General features: G+C 56.8%; 1 protein-coding gene across 1 annotated transcript in view; it reads right to left on the bottom strand.

The window, feature by feature from the left end:
* Positions 1-25,897, bottom strand: part of LOC125281422 (dual oxidase 1-like) — a 233,379-nt gene that overhangs the window by 7,440 nt on the left and 200,042 nt on the right. The window contains 36 exon segments of the mRNA XM_057313037.1: positions 500-1,434; positions 1,679-1,834; positions 2,886-3,044; positions 3,289-3,521; positions 3,953-4,026; positions 4,028-4,104; positions 7,202-7,329; positions 8,725-8,745; positions 8,748-8,773; positions 9,070-9,169; positions 9,719-9,779; positions 9,781-9,839; positions 9,842-9,910; positions 10,083-10,264; positions 10,808-10,939; positions 11,356-11,425; positions 13,359-13,534; positions 13,777-13,867; positions 14,138-14,363; positions 16,437-16,542; positions 16,544-16,596; positions 17,222-17,346; positions 17,349-17,420; positions 18,155-18,268; positions 18,952-19,089; positions 19,684-19,802; positions 20,013-20,188; positions 20,956-21,042; positions 21,956-22,070; positions 23,395-23,419; positions 23,422-23,490; positions 23,638-23,698; positions 24,126-24,298; positions 24,400-24,471; positions 24,474-24,594; positions 24,732-24,919. Of these exon segments, the coding sequence (XP_057169020.1) occupies positions 1,261-1,434; positions 1,679-1,834; positions 2,886-3,044; positions 3,289-3,521; positions 3,953-4,026; positions 4,028-4,104; positions 7,202-7,329; positions 8,725-8,745; positions 8,748-8,773; positions 9,070-9,169; positions 9,719-9,779; positions 9,781-9,839; positions 9,842-9,910; positions 10,083-10,264; positions 10,808-10,939; positions 11,356-11,425; positions 13,359-13,534; positions 13,777-13,867; positions 14,138-14,363; positions 16,437-16,542; positions 16,544-16,596; positions 17,222-17,346; positions 17,349-17,420; positions 18,155-18,268; positions 18,952-19,089; positions 19,684-19,802; positions 20,013-20,188; positions 20,956-21,042; positions 21,956-22,070; positions 23,395-23,419; positions 23,422-23,490; positions 23,638-23,698; positions 24,126-24,298; positions 24,400-24,471; positions 24,474-24,594; positions 24,732-24,919 (4,028 nt within the window). The 3' untranslated portion in view covers positions 500-1,260.

Genomic DNA, 25,897 nt, shown 5'->3' on the forward strand with positions numbered 1-25,897 from the left:
AAAACTGGGGAGAAATCAGTTGTGCTGTTAGGCTAGGATGCTGAGGGGGTTCCTGTAGATTTCTCTCTGTGGGCCCAGCCTCTAGCCCACCCCAAGGCATTTGCCAGCCCTTTTGACAGTGGGGAGCCTAGAGGAGGGGGAGGTTTTGGGGGAGGAGTTCCAAGATGCCAGCATCTGTGCTCCCACTCCGTCCTTAGGCCCACAGCCCCCTAGTGCACATACACACTGCTTGTCAGCTCCAGTCTTTTGAGGCTTTTTCTTAGTTTGGAAGAAGAGGTGTCACTTTGCCCCAAAGTAACAATAGCTCTCCTACCTCCCAGGCTCCGTTTCCTAGACAGTGCCCCCCAGCTTCTCCAAGCTGAGACAGTCTGCACTTGGGGGTCTCTGAACCCGTATGGGGTGACTGACCATGGCCACCTGGACCAGGGATGAGAGGTAGGAATGGGGAGGAGGCAGAGAGTCAGAAATAGGAAATATAGAGCGAGGTGTGGGCCCAAACCTCTGCTCAGCTGGGCAATGGGAAGAGCTCCTGGCCAGGAGGCCTAGAAGTTCTCATAATGGTCGGAGGAGTGAGTCCGGTCCTGCTTGTTGATGAGCTGACAGCCCTTTTCCACATTCTTGGTCATGCCAGGGGGGCCACAGCTAAACACCCCAATCTTCCGGACCTGTTAGGGGAAGGAAACGTGAAGCCTAGCTCAGTGTTCATGGAAAGACAGGCAAGACTCCTTGGTGGGGACTCCTTCCATGTTTCTGATAAAGGTTCGCTTCACACCCTGTGTGGTGAGGGCTGGCTCGGTGTGTGCGTCTAGCTCAGCTTTGGTAGACTTGCTTTGTGTGGGTCCGCCCTCCCCCCTCTCCAAGGCATTTGGGGTAAAGGATCAGTGTTTCTGACAGGGGCTGGGTTAATCAGCGTTCAAGTTAAAGGCTAGCTTACTGTGTCATTGAGGGCTAGGCCATTATTTACCAGAGCAGTGGCTAGCCCAGTGTTCACGGTAAAGATCAGCGTCTCGGGTGAGGGCGGGCTCAGTATTCATGGTAAGAATAGCTTTGAGTTTATCATAAGGATGAACTGAGCTGTTCCTTCTGGACAGGCACCATGGCTTTAGAAGTGGCGAGTCCCTGTTGCTGCTTCCCCCCTGAGCCCCTCAGAGTGACCGCTACTGTTTTTCCATTCCATTCTCCCCACTTATCTCTTGGGTGATGAGTTCTTATCAGCAGTTCCTTCCCTCCTGGAGCTGGGTTGGGAGGTTTGCTTAGACCTCAGGTGATAAAGGCCAGGAGAACCTTGATATGGGGTGGACTGACTTGTGGGTGGACCTCCTGCAGGGACTTGAAGAAGGGCTCGAAGGGGGGGCGGCCAAAGTGCATGATGGAGCGCAGGCCCGTGAACAGACTCCTGTTCAGCACCTTCTGGAAGTGCCGCTCACAGATGTACTGGGGGCACAGAGGCAGGTCAGGCCAAGGACAGTCAGGGTCCGTGCCTAGCCCAAGCCAGCCTGCAGCCCAGGAGACAGAGAATGGGGTGGGGAGGGAGCTGGAGGCTGAAAATCGGGACTACCATCTCTGTGCCTCCTGCCGTCTGAACCTGGCTGTCCGCCCACCTGCCCTGGCCATCTGAGCCTCACCCAGCCAACCCATCGACCCACCGAGTCGCCCCGCCTGGCTGTCCCTGACCCACCAGCATGGTGGTCCTGAGGTCAAACTTCTCAGCCAGCTGGGTGACGTAGGTGTGCACGGACACCAGGTCCTGACGGTCATTCTCCTCCACCTCTCGGATGACGTCAGCCATCCGCTCAAACTGCCGCTGTGTTCTCGTCACCCAGATGAAGTAGATCTGGGGACACAGGGGAGTTCAGGACCTGGCTAAGCTCAGGCTCCCTATATCCCCGGGATCCCCACAGCAATAGAACTCTTCCGGGCTCCGTCAGCTTGTGCCTCTCCCCAGACACTCTGGGGAATGGAGTGTTGCGGGGGGCCCAGGGCCAGGCTCTGGGCGGGAGATGGAGTTACCCCAGGCATGGAGAGAGAGAAGGGAGTGATAACCTGGGGTGATGAAAAAGGACACTTGTCAAGTGAGCTGAAGGTCCGATGGGGTGGGAAGCGGCTTTTTCACACAGAGCCTGCCGTTCCACTCCCTGCAACGGGCCCTCCACAGGCTGCTGGGCTCCCAACCAACCCCAGCCCAGAGGGATAGGGTTCCACTAAGGGGCATGTCACAGAACAGCCTGAGGGAAGACCCAGCTGGCTGCCTGAGGCAGATGGGAATGGGCTCAAAGAGAGAGCCGGAGGATAGAAGCTGCCATAGAGGGACCGACCTCCCGCTTCTGAAGAGGCTGAAGTGGGGCCGTGTGGGTTAAGAAGCAGAGGCAGAGCCGGCATGGACAGAGGAGCGGGGGAGCTGCCTGTCACCCTCTGAATGCCGACAGTACGTGGGCTTGGCCTCTGCCTGCTGCGTTCCTGTGCCCCCGACTCACCTGCCAGGCCCAGAGAGACAAGCAGGGGCCTGCTACCAGGTCCGGGCTGGGGTGAAGGGACCCGGGATAGAGGGGGCCTGAGGGCCTGGGCTGTGTTCCTGCAACTAACCCAGCCCACCAGCCCTGCCTCGCCACCTCCCCTCTTCTTCCTCTTGAAAGCAGAGCAGGTTTCACTGCCCCACCCCAAGTGTTCCCTTCCTTCTCCCAACCTGACAAGGCTCCCTTCAGGGGCTGGCCTCCTCTGTACGACAGAGTGGGTTTCTTTACCCCTCTCCAACTCTGTTCTTTAGGGTCCGAGGATATCAGACCCCTCTGGGGTCAGGCCAAGAACAGAGGCAGGAGAGACAGGCAGAGACGGACACAGTGATAGGGAGCAGGGGCCAGGGGTCAGCAGGAGGAGAGGGCACTCACCTTCTTACAGAACACTTGGCAGCTGACTGATGATTTGAAGACCAGGTCTTTGAGGATGGAGGCAAAGGGGGTGACTCCAACGCCCCCTCCCACCAGCACTGAGACCTCAAACTTATGCCATTCCTGGTGGCCCTCTCCAAATGGTCCATCAAGGTACAGCTGCAGGAGAAGGAGTGGGTCTGAGTTAAGCTCCGCCACCACAATAGCTCTGAAGCTAGAAATGGGAGGCAGGGAAGGCAGGTATGTTTATGGAGTGAGGAGAGAGGGGGTGCCGCGGCATTACCTGGAATGGCCAGTCTCTGGATGGGAGGGGAGGAACACAGTGGGCAGCCCGGGGCTGTGGGGCCAAGGCCTGCTAAGGGGATGTGGGGGCGGGTAGCTCATCCGGTCTGTGTCTGGTCACCTTCGGGTATCTGGCACAGCCACCTCCCGTTGGAGGTGAGTAGATCACCCTGAGCCGAGTGGTCCAGGGCCCTGCTGCCCGGATGTGCAGGCTGAGCGTGTCCTCATCGGGTGCAGAAGTCAGCGTGAAGGGGTGGTACTCAGTGGTCCCCAGAGCCAAGCAGGCGATCCGCACCCACTGTCCCGACTTGTACTCAAAGCCTTGGGGCCGCTGGAGCTGCAGGTGGGTCACTCCTGAGGAAAGGAAGTGGGCAGGAGGCTGCTATCCAGGACCCAGCAACCCTGTGGCCTCCAGAAAGATCCCCCCCCCCCCCGCCCCCGCAGCCTCAGCTCTCCTTCTGGAATATGCCAAGGCCTCTCCCCATCAGAAGGCATTACTCCCCTCTGGCCATGTCCACCCTGCGGAGGGGCAATGCGGCGCTGGTGCTGGTGGTCAGCAGGGAAAGGAGCAACCTGGCCCGGGCTCCTCCTCCCTCTGTTGTGAGAGAGGCTCGGGTCCCCCGGCCAAGAGCTTTGCTTGCTAGCTCCCTCATCGCTGCCGCCTCAAGGCCCCTGCCAACTCCACTGGACCAGACCAGCGGATTGCAAGGTCCAGGCTCTGCCCCTGCCCTGTGGGCTTTCTCAGCACTACCCAGCTGGTCCCTGACAGCCTGCAGGCCTGGTGCCTGAAGGCAGCAGCTCGGCCTTCTCCACGCTGATCTCCACCTTCTTCAGGCTCAGGCTCACCAGCTTGTCCCCCATAGATGAGTGCCGGGACCGGGAAGAAGATGTGGAAACGGGGCAGCTGGGGCAGGCCGAAGCTGCCGTGGACAATGAGCTGGATAGAGTGAAGAATTCGGCTCAGACCAAGTCACACCCACAACAGTGTCTGTGGCCGACTCGGGCCTTAGCCCCTTGCACCCTCCACCCACCCCAGCCCACCCCCACGGGCACCCTCCGTCCCCACCTCTCCGTGTACCACGCTCCCTCCAGGTCCCCAAATCTAACCACTCCCAACCCCAAGCCCATCCTGCAGATCGTCCATGATGAGTGAGACTATTTGCGCCTTCCTGGCACCATCCTGAACCAGCCACCTTGACTCTCGCCTGGTCTCCTGCAGTAGCCTCCCAGCTCGTCTTCTAGGGGGTTGCCCCACCGTGACCCATTGTCTTCAAGGCAGCCACTGCGACTTTCTGAAGTTCATTTTATCACGCCGTCGCAGTGTAACCAGCCTTAGTGGACTTCCCATTATACCACAAGGCCTCGAGATGCTCTGGCCTCTGCCTGCCAGCGTTTCCGCCTCCCTGTTCTTCAAACACGGCAAGTCCTTTCTGCTTCAGGCCCTGGGCACCCACTATTCCCTCTCCCAGGGATGCCCCCTCCCTGCTTCTTGCCATCCCATGAAGGTCTCCTTTCATTTGTTCCCAGGGCTGGCCGTCTGTGGCACTAGCAACCACCTGCTCCTTGCCACATCTGCTGCGTCTCTGGGGCCACTCGCTTCCCATCTCCTCCACTGGCTCTCTGTTCCTTCTCCCAGCCCTGATCCTGCATGTTGCCCAAACCTGATTTTCTCACTCTCTGCACTCCTCAGTCTATGCTGTCCCGTGTGGCATGGCCCCTCGGCCGCCCCCGCAGCCGCACGGGTCCTGCCACCACCTAATACCCTGGGGCCACCCACAGCCAGGCCTTTGCGCCCTGAATACACTATCCTCATTTCCACCTCTGCACCCGTGCTCATGCCCTTTCTTCTACCTGGAATGCTCTTCGGATTGCACTCTGCCCTGTCGGATCTTAGCTTACCTCTCCTTAAGTCTTGGCTCCAATCCCATCTTCTCCCCAAAGTCTTCCCTAACCAGTTTGGCCCGAATGAAACTCCCTTCAGCGAGCTGCTAGAAATCACTGTTTGCAGCACTCAGCTCAGCATGAATCCTGTATTGTCTGCTCATTCTGATCAAGGCAAGTGCACGGCACTTATCTCCACCCCAAATCCTAAGTTCTCCAGGGCGGAGCTTCGAGTCTCCCCCTCCTCCCCCAAACTAGTACGTAGCACCGAACAACTGTGTACTAGACCCTTCGACAGATAACTGTTAAACTGAACTCTGGCTCCTCAGTCCGCTCTGCCTTTCCCCAGCTTCGTGTTCCTTTGCCCACAGGACTAACTTAAACCTCTCTGGGCTCTTCTCTGAACTGGCTCCGGTCCCCCCAGGTTCCTCTTTCATTATGGAGCCCACCCCCACCCCCAAGGCTTTCTGAGCATCTAACCAGGCTGAGAACGACGTCTGGGTGGCCTCATACTGCTCTGTTTATACGTTCCATTTGGTGTTGGCTCTACTTTTAAACCCCAGAACTGCTGCAGACCCGCGGTTGGCTGAGGAGCTGGGGGGCTGCCGCCAGCTCAGCTCCCGCTGTGCCCGCCCTGCCCGCTTCTGCCTGGGTCGGGAGCCCGGACAGCCTTCTGCAGGGCCGGCTCCACACTGGGTCCTTTACTTGTCGCTTCTCTTTCTGCCCCAAGTCAAGCGGACACACCAAGGGTAAATGGGGAGGAGGCGGGTGTTTTGGCCCTGATATCCCCCAGGTGAGACTGTCCCTAGCGGCCAGGGTTGGGTTGCCCAGCAGAGGGTCCTGCACCTTTCTGAGCTGCTGACTTCCCTGCTGGCAGGAAGGGAGGCTCTGAACCCCAGGGATCCCCCAAACCCAGGGATAAGTCAGAAGGGGGTCTTGGTCTCAGGGAGCCAGTGTGGCCACTCTTCCGGGTCTCCCATTGAGCTCAGCTGCTTTTTCACCAGGAACAAGAACATCATCTCCACCCCTAACAGAAACAGTAACCGGGGAGCTAGGGCTCCCCCTAGCAGGGGTGGGTAGGGAGGGATAAATCAGCCTCAGCTTCCAAAGAAGACAGAGATTTCTCTGGAAACAAACATCAGTTCTAGGAAACGACCTAAGCCGAGGCCGGGTAGTCCTCTTCAGAACCGTGAAGTGCTGAGCCTCAGCAACATGGAAACAGACCGTCTGATCACTGAGGACAGAACTGCACCTGGAGGACGCAGGGCATCCCACAGGTGCCAGCTTGACCCAGGCCATGATGGACTCGCCCTCTGTTTCAGGACTGTGTGCAGTTCTGCCTGGAGCCAGGTGACAGATGGCAACCATCTGGGCTCTGCGCTTCTGAATGCTGACGGGCAAGTATCGTTGGTGGGGACGCTGGGGCCTTGGGACTTAGTTTAGCTTCTCAGCAGGACCCTCGGGTGCTCTTTAGGGAACCGCCTGTATCCATGAGGAAGGCAGGCCAAGCACAGATCAGAGTCCCTCTGGAACTAACTAGCTGGCGCACCTGACGGCAAACCCAGGGAAGGTAAAGGGAACAGGAGGACGAGGGAAGGGAGGGAATGTGAAGGAAGGGAGGCAGGAGCTTAAGGAGAAGGAAAGGGAACAGGTAGACTCTTAAAAATCCATCTCATCAACAGTCCAAGTGAGGACGTTTTGAGCAAGCTCGTTGACTCTACAAGTGGCACTTTGCTGAGTGGGGTGCAGACACCCCAGGAAACAGGATCAGAACAAAAGTGGCAGAACAGAATTAAGATAGACTTCTCTAAAAAAAAAAAAAGTGTGCTGCTCCCTTGAAAGTGGGCGGTCAACCCTGGAGCTCACACCAGCCACCGGAACTGGGGAATGACCGGCTGGGCAGAAATGATGCGGGGGTGTCTGCAAGGAAGCGACCAGCCTGATAGGGCTGCTACTGCCAGCCCCATGCCGGGCACCCATCTTCCAAGCGCTGCGGCCCGGGGTCCATCTGCTTGACAGGCCTACACTATCCTCTCCAGCTGTGATGTGAGAAGTGGAGGGGATTCCTGAAATGACTGAGGGGACGGAGAACGGATGTCTCAGCCCTCATGGCCTCCCTGGGATCATCCTGCCAAGACCCCGACAGCCCTCACCAGCCCGGAGAGCAGGACGTAGAGGTGGTGGGTCAGCCAGAAGCCCCGGAAGCTGCGGCGCCGGAAGTGGTGGGAGGCGAAGACATACACGATGGCCAGGACCAGGAGCAGCAGCACCCCCGTGAGGCCTGCAAAATGAACGCGGGGTGAAGGGCGGAGGAGCGGGGCTGTGCTGGGGCTGCCGTGGGTCAGGGTCCCATTCCACTTCACTGCTCTGGGTGGGGCCATGGAAGCCCAGGCTTCTCCTCTGTTCTTCTCTCCCCACACCACTGATCACAAGTGCCTTTTATTTCAACAGACTCTGCTCATCCCTCCAACACCTTGTCCCGATTGTTCTTTTTCAAGGACCGGTGTCATTCGTTTTTTGTCTGTCACTTCCCTGACTGTCAGGCCCACAAGAACAGGGACCAGGCTGCTGGTTCAGCATGGGATCCTAGCGCCTTCTGTAGGGCTCGCCCCCTGTGGGCCTCGTCTACACCGGTGCTGACGGACTGAACGTGCGGGGCACCTGCTCTGGGCCCTCTGGGTCAGACTTTGGACATTGCAGGCCCTGCCCCCACGGAGTCAAGACTCGGTCTACATCCCCCTAGCCCCCGACTTGGCTCCCACAGCATGAGCAGTGGCGCCATTAGTGAGGAAGTGCGACCACCCGAGCCCCCTGGGTTCAGCCCAGGGTTGGCGGGAGGACCCTCCTCTCACAGGAGATCCCAGGCCTGGGGTACACGAGAGAGCAGTACTAGAGTCAGGACAGGAGTGAGGGGCCAGAGAACGGCCCCTCAAGTGATCGAGGAGGAGGGAGGCAGAAATTAAGAAGATTAGAGCCCTGCAGTCTGGAAAAGCAGAGGTTAAGAAGGGCCCTAACCAAAGCCTGTAAAGGCCTGAACAGAGAGGAGGGCCTCAACACAGCCTTATCCACTAAATCCCAGTGCGCAAGAATTAGCAAGCACTCTGAAGTTCAGAGCAGGTTGTTTTAGGATTAAAAAAAATGCCGTGTTTCACGGAGAGGAGCGTAGAAAATGTATTATGCCAAGGAGGAAACAGACTGAAAATATAAATAGGTTCAAGAAGCTTTTGAACAGATTCACAGCTAATAGCTCTAAAATGGGTGATTACGGGGAGTAAGGAATACGTCCCTCAACAGCCCTGGTCAAGACGGACTACAAGGGGTGGGGGTCTCTGCCTAGTTTGACGAGCCTGGTCCCTCCACCGTGCTGCTGGGACACGGCATTCCTCCAAGCCACTGTCACGGTAGGTGTGTAGGTTGGGGCAGGGGGAGAGGGGGTCCATTCTCATTCCACGGAAGAAGGATGTTCCGAGTTGGGGCAGGACCCCAGCCAAGCTCCCAAGAGAAGGACTAGAGAGCAGAGGCTCCTACTTCCCAGCAGAGCTGTCAGGACCAGAGGGCAGAGTCTGGCCCACTGTGAGACCTGAGTGAGCGCTACTGGGCTGCCTCATGGCAGATAGAACCCGGAGCTCAGAGCTCAGAGCCAGACCCAGAAATTCAGAGCAGGGAGGGCTCTCACCTAGCACAGTCTGGAAGAACACCAGTAATACTTCTGGGGACACTCAGACCTGTGGAGAAGGGAAAGCAAGCAAGGATGCTGAGAGGAGATGCCTGGGACTTCCAGAAAGAATCCTCCAGAGGAAACACCTCAACCCAGGCACCAGTCTCCCTTTCTGCCCACTCGGGGTCAGGGCTCTGGCTGGTCATTGTCTGTCCCATTGCCTGGAAGGTGACACTCTCCTCTGAGCCAAGAGAATTTGCTTCTTTCCATCCATAAAGGATCCCCCCACATTGACTCACACACACACACACACACACACACACACACACACACACACACACGCACAGTAGCCCACTCACTCACCCGTCGTCACGGAAGAGTCCAGGGAAGAGGCAGGAAAGGACGCTGAGCGGGCTGACGGAGAACAGGTACCCATTTACCACATGGCCCGCACTGTGCAAGACTAAGGAAGGCCAGACAGGGTGGGAGTGAGCCAGGGGGCAGCCTGGTGGGGGCGCTCACCCATTCAGCCCAAGGTGGAGGACTCCAGCCACCCAGCCTTGGGGGCCTGAAGAAGGACCCTCGGGGTCTGCACTTCTGGTCTCTAGCCATCCTCCTGTCCCTCCCTACCCCTGCTGAGCCCCATATGTACCATCCATGAGCCCAGCCACAGGAGTCTGAAATTATACCATTAGAAGTTCATTCTTTGGGTTTCTCTCACAGAGTATGTTTTCCAACATAAAAACTGGGAGAGATCACACATGATGTGCCCATGTTCTGGGCTGTTGCTAACTTGTCAGCTGGAGGCTGAGGAGGTGGCCCTGAAACCATGGGAAGAGGCACCAGGAAGGGGCGGGGTGGGGGGCTCCTGGCCTCACTTCACACCACTGCGGGCCAGCTGCATCCTTCTGAGAAGGACATCTAGGACTCACACTCAAGCACAAAAGAGAGGAGGGGCAGGCAGCAGGGGCAGGAGGACACGAACAGAAGCCCTGGGACTCCCGGGCCCTACCTGTGAGGACGATGGCCACGGAGGCAATGAGCCGATGGAAGGTCTCTCGCAGGAAGGTGATGCAGGCTGCGGCACGTGGTGAGCAGGACGCAGGAGAACATGAAGGAGATGCTGGCGGCCGGCCCCGGGACAGGATGATGCCCACACGGGTGGTGTCCGTGATGCCCATGCGGTGAGCCCCAGAAGCATAGTCTGTCGGGGAGCCCAGGCGGGTAAGAGGGGAGCAGTGCAGAGGAGAGAGCGCCGCTGAGGCGGGTCAAGGGCCCGCCCTGGCCGCCACCCCTTCACGCAGGCCCCCTCTGCAGCCTCCGTTCAAGCAGGCCCCATGCACCCACGGGGGCCCCGACCCCGGGGCTGCCCACACTCACAGCAGGCCTGCTCCAGGAAAGGCCCCCGCTGATGGCGCAGAACACAGCCACGCAGCCGATGTGGCGGCGGTAGTTCTCGATGACGCGCTGGAACTGCTGCAAGGTCTGGTGGTGCCGGCTGCGCTGAAACTTCTCCCCGGGGGCCTCCGTGAACAGCAGGGGCTGGAATGATGCTACCCTGGGGACAGGAAGTCTCGGCTCTGGCTACGAACCCCCCCTCCCAGTGCAACCCGCCTCCCAGGAGCAGAGAAAGGGCACCAAGTTGCTCAAGCCAAGCAGGGTTCAGACCCCAAAAGCCCTACCACACTCCTCTGACAAGGCTGTCAGAGTAGGGATAGTCTTGCAGTGCTCACTGGGTCAGTTTATCCCAGGGAACGTACTCCCTCTAGCCCAGGTCCCACTCACACTCAGACAGCCCTCTCCCCTCCCAGTCTGCAGCTCCCCATTCTCACCCTGCTCTGTTCTCACCCTTTACTGGAAGCGCAGAAGTCACCCCCTCCAGGAAGCCTGCCTTGACTTACCAGGCAGAGGTGAGCACTTCCTTGAGCTCCGAAGCTCCTTGCTCTGACCACTGTCACAACATTCATCGGTGGGACATGGTGATTATCAGTGTAGCAGCCACCTTGTCAGACTGTGGTCTGCGCGGGCGTGAACTGCTCATCCTGCCCGCAGCCCTGCACGCTAACGGGATGCATGAACTCAAGGAGAGGAGCAGGCGTACTTCTTGCCAAACCTCCGTCGAATCTCCGGGGGGGGGGGGGGGTCTGTGTCCGTGGGGCACTGCAGTCTCTGTGCTGTCCGCTCCACGTCAGCGTTGCTGTGGGGACAGCGAGCGCTCACTCTGGGGGAGGGACTAGGACAGGAATGAAAGAGAGAGGATTCTGGCCACCTGAGCCACTGGATCCTCGCTGCCCCTGGTCTCTCTGCAGACCGACTCTGCTGAGGAGGGGTCAGAGCTCTCAGCCAGGGGCCAGCAGACTTCCCACAGAGACCTGGACAGAGAATGAGTTAGATCCTGGGGACACACATACAAGCTGTGTCCTTCACAAGGGCATCTGACCCTGGCAGCAGGTGGGTGCCGAAGTCCAGCAGGCTCTCTGCTCTTGCTGGTACAGGGCTGTGTCTGCCTACAGCAAGGAGCCCTTTTTTCTAATTTGCATAAAGACACTACATAGGCTGGTAGGGCCCTGATCCCAGGCATCCTGGGGAGAGAAAAGGCAACCCCCCCAACCCCAGCCCTCCCTCCAACATTCCCAGATCAGGGCTCACCAGATCTTTTCCCGGCTGATGTAGGAGGCTCGCCGGCACAGGTCCTTGAGGACTTCAGGCACCTCTACCCCTGTAACACAGAGCTGATCTCGGGAACAGCTCAGGGCCCAGAGCCCAGGAAGACCTGGCACTCACCCCATGTCCATACTGTAGAGGGTCCTCGGCCAGCACCCTTGCCTTTGGGTGCCCCAGCCCCAGCCTGCTCCCCCAGTGGGAGCTAGACCCAGCCATGAGGGGGCAGGGAGAAGACCTGAATTTGTTGGCCAGACAGTGTCCCTGGATGTGTGTCCACCTTCAGCCCACTCCTGGGACTGGTATCAGGCTTGTGGGGTAGAGTTCAGAAACTGTGCCACCTGCCTGCTGAGACCATTCTGCCACAAAAACCCTGCTAAAGCCTCCAGCTTAAAGCCTCCTGGGAATTAAATGTAGTTCTGGGTGGCGCATTTATGGGATCACCATGAAATTCTTTCCACCTTCCTGTGTTTAAAAATGTTCATAATAGTATGTTGGGGGGAAGTACTCTCCCTTGAGCCACCCGTTCCTCTCTGTCTGGCCCGAGCGTTGCAGGGGAGGGCGGGACTGAGCTGCAAAGCCATGTTCTCACAGGAAGCCCGGGAATGTCCAGGTCACTTCCGAGTGCTAAACTAATCTTGATGACTACCCTGGTCTCCAGCCCAGGGGGCACAAGTGATTAAGGTGAATTTCATGAAATCAGAATGTTTACAACAAAGTATGGATATTTATCCGTCAGATTTCAACCAGCAGCAAATGCGGCAACATGGTAACCAAAGGCAGGTGAACGGGGAGATCTAGGTGACCGGGGAAAGGGCTGCTTCCTGCGCTATTCTTGTTCCTTTTCTGTAGGAACATTCGAAATGTCTCATAGTAAAATCTGAAGGAAACAACAAGGCACAACAACAATTAAAAGCAAAACAAAACAGGACTCAAAGCTACCCTTCCGCATAATCCTCACTCCCCCAGCCTGGTCCTCCACCCCAGGGGCTGAGTGGTCCCAGGACTCTGGCCCGGGCTCACCTCCGGACACCTGCCCCTGCTCAGCCCTCGGGCCCAGGTGCCTACTGCCTGGCTGCCTGGGAAAAGTGAGAGGCTGAAGAACCAGGAGTGCTGGTCTGCACTCCAGTAGTTCTCCTCCAGCCCTGGGACATGGAAGCCCTCACCAGAGCCGCAGTGGTGTCCTGCCCAACTCGCCCCTCTCCCACATCTGGGCTGCTCAGCTCCCCCAAGTTCTCGTCATCCTGGGAGGGGCTGGGTTTGGTCTCCACATGCCCCAGCGAGAAACCGTGAAGGCACCGTAACAGCTCAGAGTAGACCACAGAGAGTCCTGCTACCTGCCCCCTCCTCACCCTGGCTCTAGCCTCCACCCACCTGAGACACAGGTGGGACAGGAAGTAGGGGGAAGGACAAGAGAAGTGGGTCTCCGTGCACTCAAGCAACATTAACCAAGCGCTCAGCCAAGGGATATAAAGGCAAACAAGACCAGAGCCCCCCCTGCCAGCAGACACCCTAGCTCAGGTGAATATGGCCTGGAGAGGGCTGTAACAAGGAGACACTGTCCCCCCCACCCCACCCCCGTCCTGGGCACCTGGCACAGGGATCTTCGACAGAGAGCTGGAAGAAGCAGAGTTCTGTCTGCTGTCCCCCACCCCATCCTGACCCTGCCCACCCTGGGAGCAAAGCTGCATTAGGACTTTTGTGGGCCCTAGGCACTGTCACCTTCCTAAACCACTTCCGCCCTTAAAAAAAAAAAAAAGTATATACATGTCTTTATAAAAGATAAATATTTTTTACAATCACGTTGGTACATAGAAGGATATAATCCAGGCTGGATATATTATCACCTATTTATTATTATTATACTCATCCTTCTGACTTTAAAAGGAATTAAAGCATTTCTGTGGGCTCCTAAAAGGAGGTGGGCCCGATGCACTGTGCCTGCTATGTCTAATGGCTATGTCAGTTGACCCCAAGGCCAGGCCCCCCACCTTTGACGCAGAGCTGTGTGAATCGCAGCTCGCTGTCATGGTCCCGCAGCGTGAAGTGGAAGTCCTCCCACGTCAGCTCCTCCCTATCCTGGAAGCCGGACTCCCGGAACGTGGACTCCACCACCTCCGTCAGCTGCGCCTTGGACAGGCAGTTGTTGGAGATCTCGATGAAGGACCTGGGGTTGGGGGAGGGAAACCATCGGGCCCTGAAAAGAAGCTTGAGGCCTGGACAGGAGGGCCTACTGGCCATCCCACCAGGCCTTCGGAGCCCACAAGGAAGGGCCCCCTCCTAGTTATAATAGTCTTCGGCTATATGGCCCCTGCTCTTTACCCTCCTGCTTCCACCTTCATGCCCCCACTTCTTTCCCCCAGCAGGCCCTGTCCTGGCCCACTCTTCCGGCCATCCCACAGGACCAACCTCAGCATCCTGATGAACTCGTCCTCGGAAATGAGACCATTCCCATCAAAGCCATACATGCGGAACATAAGGCGAGACTTCTCAGGAGAGCCTGGGAGGAGGAGGACCCCGTGAGAGCCCCAACCTACCTGCCTAAACCCCAGGCTGACCAGAAGGGGCCTCACATGAGTCTGACCCACTGCTGATCACAACAAGGGGTCACTCTGCTTCCTGATCTCTACCTGGGTGCTCCCAGATGTCTGCCGTGGCTGGAGACCAGGCCCCGGCACTTCCCCTTCTCCAACAGGTCAGCTACCCTCCAGCCTCATCTCTAGCCCCTTCCATCTTCTCCTACCTGGACGATCACTTCCTTTTCCCCTACCTTTCATGAAGACCACCAGGATGTCCAGAAACTCCCAGAAGGACAGGTAGACCTTGCCATCTTTGTCTGCCAGGGAGAACATGGACTCCACAAACATGTCCTGGGGCTTGAGGCCCAGGAACTCGGCAAACTCAGCTCTGCTCAGCTCGCAAGTCAGGGCCTCCCGTACCTTCTGCGATGAGTCTAGGGGCAGGGTCCCTGCGTCCACCTGGTCGATGTCCAGCACCTGCACCCGGGCAGCAACAGAGGGAGGGAGAGAGAAGGAGACAGGGTTTCCTTGATTTGAAGTCCAGCTGAGGCTTGTAGGAGCCACCTTTTCCAGGTGTCTGCCCAGCACCCTGTCTCCTGAGCACCTGCCCGTGCCCTGCAGGTGGTCCCTGGGGCTTTTTGTTCTACAGAGCCCCAGTCCTCTGTGTTAGCTGATTGCACCAGGGATGCACACTTGACCCAAGCAGATGATCTGGAATTGGGACTAAGAGGTCCCAGGTCTGTCTTGACCTGAGCACAACAAAACTCAGAAGTTGTGGCCTGCCACGTTCTTCCAAGTGCTCAGAGACCCAGACAGAGGGAAGTAAACACACGGAGAAAACGAGGCAGGCTAAGAGAGAGAAGTGGCTTTGTTTGCTGGCAACTGTCCCTTTCCTAGCCCCTTCCAGGCCAGGTCACAGTCCTCCCTTCGGAATTGCTGAGACATCAGCACAGCCTCAGAGTCAACTGACCTTTTATCAGTGCGAGCTTGCTCTTAGACCCAAAGGAGTTTTGACTGAGAAAAAGCCTCAGCTGAGCTGAGAAAAAGTGGGGTTGGGAAGGGGGAATTCTCATGGTGGGCTATCTTTAGCCCACCCAGGGGCTGCCCCAGCATCAGAACAGGGGGTGAGGGAAGCAGACAGGCCTCAGGCACAGCACCTGTTCTGCCTGCCTGTCAACCGGGGCCCCAGTCCAAGCCTGGCTGCGGTTTCACGATGCAAACCTCGTTGCTCCAAACAGGGAGCTTTAGTGGAAAGAGCCTGGGGCTGGAGGCAGAAGATCGGGCTCCTGTCCCAGCTCTGCCACCCCCTCGCTGTGTGACCTCAGGCGAGTCGCACCAGTTGTCTGTCATTCATTTTTCATATGTGCCCTACTTATCTCACAGGGCTATTGTGAGAATCAACAAGAGACGCTGTATGGAAAATGTCTTGAAACCTGGAAGCACTGTGCAGACGGACAGGGCTGCAGCTACCCCTAAGACATGGTAGCACCCCCTTGCGCCCCCAGCACAAGGGTCCCCATAGCCGAGTAGAGGTGCCCCGGCCCCGCCTGGGCCCTGGGAATGAGTCTCCCCACCTGGGGAGGAGGTCCCTCCATTCCAGTGCATACTCAAGTTCAACTGGCTTGGGGAGTAGATGACAAAAGCCATGTGCCCGGCACGTCGTAAATGACCATTAAATGGTCACTTCCCTCATGAATCCTCTCCCCAGTCAGCCAACCCTGTTTCTTCTCCTCAAACATTAATTTTTTTGCCCTTCTACTAGACACCTCTGTGCAGTCCCTCCTGCTCCTTTCCTCTGAGCCAACAATTTTTCACCTCTTTTTAAGTCTCCGTCAAATCTGACCCGAACCACGACCGTCCACCGGCCTGAAGACGCAGCACCTTTTCTGAACTCCTACATTGCTTAGCTCATGGCTGTCTTACACTCATCATTCTGTGCTGGTTACCTTCCTTTCTGTGTCTGTGCCTTCTTCCCAGAGGGGTGACAAACTCCTTGAGCGGGGCCTGGGCTGGAGGGATCTTATCTCTACCAAGCTTCTCCTCTCCACCCTTCTGGACCCAGGCTGCTCTATTTCTGTGCCAGACGTGCATAAAAGTCCTCGCATTTCTCTTCCTGGCTTGTTTCCCCACATCTCCTCGGTAGTTCTTGGAAGTCTGCAAGGTGGGCTCATGTCCCAAGGAGGCCTCTGGCAGCGGCACTGCACCAAGGAGGGGGCACCAAGGGCTCTCGCTGGCCCCATACTGACCCTGAGTTTCTGCGGCCTTTTGGCTAGGATGAGTTAAGTGAGGGCAGAGAGGCTGGACAGCCCTGAGGAGAGAGCTGAGCGACACATACAGATAAGCTCCTGACGCGGCCTCCCTGGAGTGGCTCAGGTAGGTGTCAGAGCATCTCCTTACAGAGAGGCCAGGGAATTGGGCCAAAAATGCAGTAGACCTGATTATTAGTGTCAGGGCTCCTGACTGTCCCTGGAGTCACCCCATGGCCTGTGTGCAGGTAAGGGCACCGCCATAGGCAGACATGCAGGGACAGACCTGAGCCTACCTACACACCTGGGAGAAAAGGTGCCTGAAAAAGGTCTCCAAGAGGTGGCTCCTCTGCTCTTGGGCCACGGCTGCCCTCATCAGCTCCTGGAACCTCAGCCCGCTCTCCTTCAGGGCGAAGGTCTTCCACCAGCACCTGCCGCTCTTCCTCCAGGTTAAACAGCAGCACCTATGGAGTGGCGACAGGGAGGGCAACCACTTGTCGAGGACTCCTGGGGCCAGGAGCTTTGCGTGAGTTTTGTCAGGGGCCACTGGAAAGAACGCCCTCGTAAAAGGGATTTACTGTTATGTCCTGGGCTTGGTGGAGTTCCGGGCTCATTTATAGGCACAGAAACTGCATTCAGAGACATACGTCTAAAGCCATTCCTCCCTCTCTGTTCACATGGGAGAAAAGAGTCAGGAAGGCAGGGAGGACAGACGACGGAGGGGCCCGGAAGCCAGACAGTCAGAGCTGAAAATCAGCCTCTGATTCAGTTCCCCTCCACACTCTCGAACAATTCACTAGATCCTAAAATCAGGGGGCAGAGAAGAGGGCCTGGCTTCTTCCAAGGACTCCAAGCTAGGGCCCACTGGGGCATCCCTAGAAAGGGGCGGGGAAGACTGCGCAGGAAGAAGGCCCTGTGCAGATCACGTCACCCCACAGGCCCAGAACGGGATGAGTGTGTTCACGTTCCTCTCTCAGTTACCACAGCCAGGGACTAGAAGCCACAAACCCTGCCTGATTCAGCGCTCCTTCCCCTCCACCTGGCTGCCTCCCTGGCTGTGGACCAGGAACGGGACCCTCTGGGCCACACCAGGTCCTACTCCTTGGGGATCTTGAGCAGCAGGGCACGGCGTCCGCGGTTGCCGGACAGGATGACGCTGACCTGCTGTGGGGGCCGCAGCTGGAGGGCGCGGAGCACAGAGAGCCTGCCGTCACCACGCACGTCTGCCCGGGCTGCAGGTGCACGAGCACAGGCCGAGAGGGCTCCTTGTGGCCCTGCCATTCCAATGCTGGAGAGACAGGGCTGGTCAGCCGGGGCCAGGATGAAGGAGGCCGGCTTAGAGCTGGAGTTAGGTCAAGGCCTCCGTAGCTCCTGGCCCCTTCTTGGGTACTGAGGGTCGTCCCTTCCCCAACAGTCCTGCTGTGCCTTTAGCCCACGTGAAGAATAACCAACATTTCCTGAGTGTTTACTGTGTGCCCAATACTGTACCAAGTACTTGGCGGGAACTAGTTAATTTAATCTTCATAAACCTTCATGAGGTAAGTGCTATTATTATTCCTGTTTCACAGATAAGAAAAAATAGGTTTAGAGGGATTAAAAAATCTGCCTAAAGCCCAAAAGCCCAAGTGGTGGAATCAAGATTCCAATCCTCCTTCAGTGTGACTCTGAACCTTCATTAATTCCTTCTCTGTTGCCTGAAATTCCAGTGTAAGATGCCACAAAGCATCCGTTGCTGGGGATTCTAGAGAGTTACAGTAAGCCTGTGAAACGTAGTCAGGGCCCTGTGACTCCTCCCCGTGAGTCTATCACAGGCCCTGTATGTGGGACCACGGGGAGACCTACGGAGGGTGGAGAACTCCAGGTCCAACTTCCACCTGATGCCTCCATGGCTCTTTCCACCTGCCCTGACCTGCTTGGAGGCCTAGAAAAGGGGGGCCTTTTCCTTAGGCTGCTGAGGTGGGGGTGGTCTGCAGCCCTGAGTCATGTCCTCCCCTGCACCACCCTGGCCAGCTCCAGGCCTACCTTCCATGCCCCCCACGAGCTTCTCAGACGTGACACTCTGGCGGTCCTGGCCCTGGAGCCTCTTGAAATTTCTCCTTCGGAGCTGGGCAACAATCCAGGCACTCAGCAGGCTCACTGAAAGGGCAGAGGCAGGAGGATGGCCAGAGGAAGGTGGGGGTTTGGTGAGATCAGTGACCCCTTTCCTTGGCAGAACTCCCTCCTTTCCCCACCTCCTAGGTCGGCTCATTCAATTGGCTCAAATTTTGAAGCTCCCTGGTGGGGGCTGGGGTGGGGGTCGGGTGGGGGTGGGGAGGGAGCTTAGGGTATCGTCTAAGATGCCAGCACCGCCTCTGCTGCTTCCACCACTCGGGTCCCTTCCCAGCCAGAGACTAAGACCAGAGTGCTTGTGCCAGAGACCGGACCCGCTCTGCCATGCAGCTGGTGGGCTCACACACAGCCATGCCAGAGGCGAAGTCTCAAGCCTTTGCCCAGCTAGTTCTCAACTGGTTCTCAAGCAGGGTTTGCCTTGGACAGTTTCCCAGGCCCAGGCTCCTTCAAATAACTGTGAAATAGATTCCTTGTGGCTCTTGACCAACCTGGGCCCTGGAGGGACCCCAGGAGAACAGGAAGGCAAATTTCCTTGCAGCTGATTTATCTGCAGGTCAGACACTGCTCATGTCCCCTCCTGCTTTGATGTGTTCCGTCATGTGCCCAAAGAAACAGTACTGTACATGGTCAGCTGTCATAGATGAAACCACCCCACTGCCACCCCTTAGATTACGCATTTCACCCAACACCACCCTGTGCATCACTTTTACCAAGGGGGAAGCAGCAGAGAGTCCCGATGGTGACCCCAGAGCCAAATCCACTGCCTTCGAAATAGTCCCGCATGATGGAGGGAGCACAGGCTGGCAGGCCCTTGGTGCTGAGCTGTCTGGGCTGCGGGCAGGGGTCTCCTGGGGAAGTAGAGGAAGCTAGAGTCCTGGGGGGTGCTGGGCCAGAATCACTGAGGAGGTTAGGGTGGCAGAAAGGGTAGGGTGGGGGGCCTCTGGGTAGCAGATGGGTGAGAGCTGCTTACCCCTGTCATTATACCAGGAATGTGGTGTTTGCCTAGTGGGGTAACAAGTGGGGTCAGAAACGAACCTCACCTCTCTCTCCCTCAGATGCACATATGTACACGCACACACACACGCACACACACACAGCCCTTCCCTCGTCACTGCTGTGGAATGAGGATATCCTCACTGCACTGGGCCTTCCCGATATCCCACCCACCCCAGGCTCAGCCCGGCCGATGGGAGCCTTCCTCCCTAGGTCTCTCTGAGTCTCAGTCTTGCCCCCACTTGGGTACCTCCTGGGGTTGTGCGGAAGGGGACCTACACAGCCACATGCGGCCACCGTGGTGCCCGGAACCAAAGTTCCCAAGGGCAGAACCATGGCTCACTGACTCTTTGGAGTCTACTGCCGAGCCGCCCCTGAACCAGGCCCATGGCTGAGGCGGGATGAGACACCCGACTCCAGGCCCCTCCAAGCACCCCCTGGCCACTCACCCGAATGCCAGAAGAAGACACTGGGCTGCAGGGCACTGGGGTTCAAGTTGGTGAGAGCCACTAGGACATCCCGTAGGGAAGTGTTTCTGATCTCTGCGATTTCTTCCTCAGAGAACAGCCTGCAGGAGGGAGAGGCGGGGAGCTGCTGCATTGGGAGAGAGATGCCTGTTCTGGCCCGAGGACCCAGATGAGGAAAGAGACCCAGAGGGGCTGAGGAAGTGGGGAGGCCAGTTGGGACTCAAGGGCCCGTGGGGCTGCTGACATTACACGCAGAGGGCCTGGGGCCCAGGCCAAGGTAAGTCTGAGGAAGGGACCCAGGCAGGCCTTACCCATTGCTGGTGTTCTCAAACCAGTAGCGGTCGCCGTCCCGCAGCCTCACAAACTGGTTGAGGACAATAGCGCTAAAGAGGGGCCCGGGGTCCCCATGGCTCTCCAGGAGCCCCCCAGGGAGCAGCTCCAACCGGGACAGGTCCCGGTTGTACAGGGCAGCTGTGGACTCCAGCACCTGGGGCCAAGAAGGGACAAGAGTGAGTGCAAGGACCCGGCACCCGCCCTGGGGCAAGGGTAGTTCGCAGGGATCAGCCCCAGGGAGGATAATAATAAATGACAGTGACGATCCCTCACTTATTATGCCCCTGGCACCGCTCTGAGTGCTTTACACAAGTTAACTCATTTATGGGAACTCGCTCACAGATTCAGCTGCCTCTTGTAGAAAGTTGGAATAAAACAGGCAGCCAGTTCCCTATGTGGCTTGTTCTCAAAAAGATATGAAAGTTGAGGGTCAAAATCACTACAAAAATTGGAAAGGTTGAATGATGTGTAGAAAAGGTTTCTGTTCTTTTTTTTTTTTTTTTTAAAGATTTTATTTATTCATTTGACAGAGAGAGAGACAGCCAGCGAGAGAGGGAACACAAGCAGGGGGAGTGGGAGAGGAAGAAGCAGGCTCCCAGCGGAGGAGCCTGACATGGGGCTCGATCCCAGAACTCTGGGATCACGCCCTGAGCCAAAGGCAGACACTCAACGACTGAGGCACCCAGGTGCCCCGAAAAGGTTTCTATTCTTGAGAGCTAAAAAAGTTTGTATAAATCAAATCCCTGCATAGACACTGCCTTTTGGAGACAGACTTCAACCTTCTATGAGCAGCATTTTCTACCTGACCTTGACTTTAGTTCTTTTCTCTGCAATGTAAACAAACATTTGCTCAGCTTAAATTCCAGCGAGGCCCAGGGGAGCTAAAGACTTGCTACTTTTGGTGCGCCTGGTGATTCCTACCTTTCTATTGACTGTATAAAGTTGATACGCCCCACGTGCATATTGCCTCTTCATCGGCCTTTCACTTCTCCACTTTCCAACAATCTTCTAAACAGTACGGACGAAAGCAGTAAAACCAGCGTGCAATCGTAGAAACGCCACTATGCCAAGATGGTAAGGCCACCAAAACTGCTCTGTTGGCTGGCAGGCAATGCCACGTGGCCCAGGCGACAGCTCAGGGAGTAACAGTTGACTCCCCAAAGGCAGCCCGAGTGTCAGTGTATAAAAAAGTACAGCTTGTTCCTGGGTTGAGGACCTTCCACACCTGCTCAGATGGCTGTTGGGAAGAGTAAACGAGATAATGCTTATTAAGTGCCTGGCGTGCAAGACATGCTCAACAAACATTTGCTGGATCTGCAGAGTCACAAGGTCTACTGCCAAATCCTGCTGGTCTGGTAACTTCCATCCTCGTAGATGATATTGGGAAAAACCATGTGGGTGAGTCCCATCCCTCTCACCAAGGACTTGTCTCTAGTGTTTGTGCCTCACTGCCTTCCTTCCATGTCTTGGGCCAATGTGCCTTGGCCCTCCCACCCTGCCCTCTGCGTCCCAACCCCTCCTTATGGTGTGGTTGCTCTGGGAGAGTGCAGGGTTGATGTCCTGCCATCTGGTAATCGGAGGCAGACCCAGTGCTTCCCTGGCCTTGGTATAAGAGGGCAGGCCCAGATCCCAGCCCCTCTGCACACAGCCAGCCGGGTGGTCTGTACGGGAAAACTTCAGGGGTCCTGGCCAGAAATCTGGGGATGAAATAGCAGAGAATCTGAGGGAGCACCGGGCCACCACAGCTCCACTAGCCCAGGACCCAGTCTCCAACCAGCCCCAGGGGGGCCAGAATCACACAGAGGGAACCATGGTCAACAGGTGTCTGAGCAGTGAGAGAGTGCAGGCTCCCAGCCCTGGTCACTCCTCCTGGCCTGACACTGGAGCTCCAGCAGAATCCCCACCCAGGTGACAGCAGTACCCAGCCTGCAGGGACAGCCTCAGCGTCACCTAGCACATCCTCCACCATGACATGGTCCTCTCGCTCAGCGATCTGGGAGGCCATGCCCAGCAGCAGCGCGTCCACATCTTCAGCTCTTCGTAGATTTGGATGCTTTGGGAATGGGGAGAGAAGACGGGGTTGGAGGTTGAGCAGACAGGCTCTCCCCACACCACAGTCCATGCCCTGGAACCACCCAGTGCTGATGTTCCCTCTGAAACCAGCAGGCCATTCCTCCTCCATAGGTTGATTCCCCACTCGGGGTGAATGATGTCCCCATCCGAAGCTCATGCTGCTGAGAGCAGGTCTCCAGAACACACAAGGGATCTAAAACTTTACTTCTATTTTAGGAGACTTGACAGCATGATTGACAAAGGCACTAGAACATCTAGGTCTGGGTCCTTGCTCTGTTAGTGAACAGCTGTGTGACCATGGGCAACTCACAGGACCTCTCTGAAGAGAGATGTGTATATATATATATACACACACACACACACACATATATATATACACACACACATATATATACATATACACACACACATATACATATAACATATATATGTAAGTTAAAACATTTTTAAAGGATTTTTCATTGTTCTTTCGAAATTACTTATCTGTGGATAAGTCCATTGCTATGATTTCTTGGCTATTATTAGGCATATCCAAAAATTGTTTCAGAGTAAGAAAATCTAACCTATGAATTGTTTTTTCGTAAATATTTTATTTATTTATTTGACAGAGAGAGTGTGAGTATGAGCAGGGGGACGGGGCAGAGGGAGAGGGACAGGGAGAAGCAGACTCCCTGCTAAGCAGAGAGCCTGATGCGGGCTCAATCCTAGAACCTTGGGATCATGACCTGAGCCCAAGGCAGCTGCTTACCTGCCTGAGCCACCCAGGCGCCCCTAACCTATGAATTGTTTTTAAATTATAATGCAATTGTAAAAAATAAACTGACATGTTTTGTTCCATATACATTTAATTAAAAATTTTTTTTTTACTTTAAAATTCCCTTTTCATTATTTTGGAGTCAAAATGTTTCTTCGGCTCTCACACTTCTTTTATTATAATTCCCCGCAAGACCTGGCTCCTCTGCTTACAGCTAAAAATGCCCCCAGTGCAGTGTCAAGACCTAAGGTTCAGACCAGCGGGCTTCGTGACTCATCCTCAGCCTCGATTAGCCTGTGTTTAATTGGGGAGTTAATATATACACCAGCTGTGGGAAAGTGGACATAAAGTGCTTAAAAATCACAATGATGTCTTTTTTAACAATTGTTCTTCCCCCTCCAAATTCACTGTTCCCTGGGGAAATTAGCACACTTCAGACTGATAATCCTTTCCTGAGGGCTCCTGAGGACAGATTTTTCTCAAATGACATCCCCACTCCTGCCAATACACAAACCTTTGCACTTTGCCCTCACCTCATGTAGCCGCCAGGAGGCACCTGGTAGAGAAGAATTGCTCAGAAGCGGCCAGGAACTCTGGGGAGATGCTGGGGTCCAGGAAAGGGCTGTGTCCTGGGGGAAGGGGAGAAGAGGGAGGATAGTAACACTTAGCCCTTAAACCACCCAGCCTCCTCCCCCCCCCTCCCCCCCCACACACCCCTTCTCCCTGCCCCAAAAAACTCCTGCTAGCTTTCCCATTCTCCTTCCCCATCCCCTCACCTGCATACTTGGGGGGTGTTTTCTGCAGGAAGCTGGGCAGCCACTCATACAGAACGATGTTCTGAGGGTCAAGAGAGGGCAAAAGGGAGGCAAGGGCTGGAGCAGCCACGCTGGGAGGGGTCTGAGCCCAAGGAAGGCTTAGGTGGGAGATGAGGGCCAGGCAGGGGCAGTCACGAGGGGGGCAACTGCAACAGGACAGGTGCGGAGGCCTGTGCCCCACTAGGAACATGGGATGGGAGTGGGCTAATAACATAACCACAGCCCAGTCTCGTGTATAATAGCCCTTCGCCTGCTCCTCATCTTCGGGGTCCATTCCTAGCCGCTAGCTCCAGTTCTGGGGAGCAGTGTCCTCCTGGAAAAGGGCGTTTCAGGGGGCTGCTTGTGCGACGATGGAGGGCTCTGCGGGGCAGCGGAGTCTCCCGCGCAGCAGCCTGGGGGAGGGGGGAGGAAGGAGGGGAGGGAGGACGGAGAGAGGCCGAGTGACGGACCTGGTAGGTGGCGGTGACCCTCTCGCGCGCCTGCTGGAACAGCTCCTCGTCCCCCCATTGCGGGTGCTCGCGGGCCAGCCGCTGCGCGCACAGGTTGTGGTAGCGGCCCCACAGCAGGCCCGGCGCCTGCAGGAAGGGGTCGCGGTTCCCTCGCTCCGCCGCGAAGGCTGGACGCGACGCGGGGCCGCAGGGGAGGAGCTGGGCGGCGGCGCGACCGCGGGCAGCGCAACTTTGCCGCCGCAGCCCGCCCCGCGCCCCGGCCGCCCCGCCGTTCAGCCCCCGGGGCCGCGCTGTTCGGTGGCGGGGTCGGCCGCCGTCCCCACGAGCGGGGGGCTTTGTGCGTCGCGGGGAAGGCGGGGTCGGGCCCCGAGGCCAGCTGCCCGCGGGAGAAGCTCCGCAGCGCGTCGCTGCACGAGGGCGAGGAGCCATAGATGGCGCTGCCGTCCAGCCGGCCCGTCACCTCGTTGGTCTGCGGGGGCACCAGGAGGGTGAGCCGAGGTGCGCCCGGGGTCGGGTAGCGGAGGCGGGTGTCGGTGGGCGAGGGGGTGGGAGTCTCTCCCCGCCCGGCCCGGCCCAGAACCCGGCACCCCGCCCGTCTCGTCTCACCAGGTCCCGGGGATTACTGGGGCTCTGTCCGGTCTCGGGGTCCCAGCAGCTCCTCTGGAAGGGGAGGACCACGTTCCCGCGCCGGTCAGGGTCGAACACCGGGTCCCCGGGCGGGATGTGGATGTTGAGAAACTCGGCTGGGCAGCCCGGGGTCTCCAGGCTCACCAGGTCCGAGAGCACGTGGTAGCCTGTCCACAACGGGGGAGGGCGTGCAAGGACCAGCTAAGGACCACTCTCCCTTCAGCATCAGGTATCTGGACTCCCCCACTCCCTTTGAAGCTTCAAAAGATGACTCAGCCACTTTTGGCAAGTCCAAGTCTTGACCTCCTCCACCTTTCCCAGTGCTTTGTTACACCCTGGTCCAAACTGCTTTCGTTGCCGGTTTGGTCCTCTCCTTGGTAACTGGGAGGTGCCGGGTCAGTGTGCCTGGGCAGTCAGGCTGGGAACACCTGCTTCAACATGCAGCTGGGAGCAGCCTGCCCAGAGAAACTGCCAGTCTCACTGCAACACCGGACACTGGGAATCAAATGTAGGCACCTTGGGTGGCCAGCAGGAGCCCAACATTCCTGTTGGGAGCCAACAACCCACAGTCACTGGGGTCAGACCACCCACCCTAGCACCCCCATTTTGACACCCCGGCCTCCAGCGCTCTTGTCAAAATCAGAACCCTGGCCTGAGACTGTCCCAGGAGTCACAGGGACCATGAGTGAAAACAGGGTCCACCAAGAGCCCCTGCCAGATTATTGTCAGGCTCCAGCCTCTACCTGTAGTCCCATCGGCAGCTCAGTGTGGGGCAAATTTATGCCTCCCCCACTCAGACTTTCTCCCTCTACTTTTCCTTCTCCAGAAAAAGAAATACAAGACATAGCTTTCTTGACTTAAGAAAAATCCTTTTAGGCCCCAGACATCTTGTGATTTATGACTACTCGCTCAAAGCACATTCTTGAGTTATCTTTGCAGGATTTAAACTTCTTTGAATATTCAGATATCAGATCGATTAAAGGCAGACAATTGATGCCAACCCTTGCTGGCCCTTGTGACTTCCATCAATTAAGACCTGGACTCCGTCATTCTATGATGACTTTAGCCTAAATTCTAGGCTGAATTCTCCATTGCACAAGTGCCTTCGTGAATCCATACAGACCCTTAGCTTAAAACTTCCCCAG

This window comes from Ursus arctos, unplaced genomic scaffold (genome assembly GCF_023065955.2).
Source record: "Ursus arctos isolate Adak ecotype North America unplaced genomic scaffold, UrsArc2.0 scaffold_16, whole genome shotgun sequence".
Taxonomy (NCBI): Eukaryota; Metazoa; Chordata; class Mammalia; order Carnivora; family Ursidae; genus Ursus; species Ursus arctos.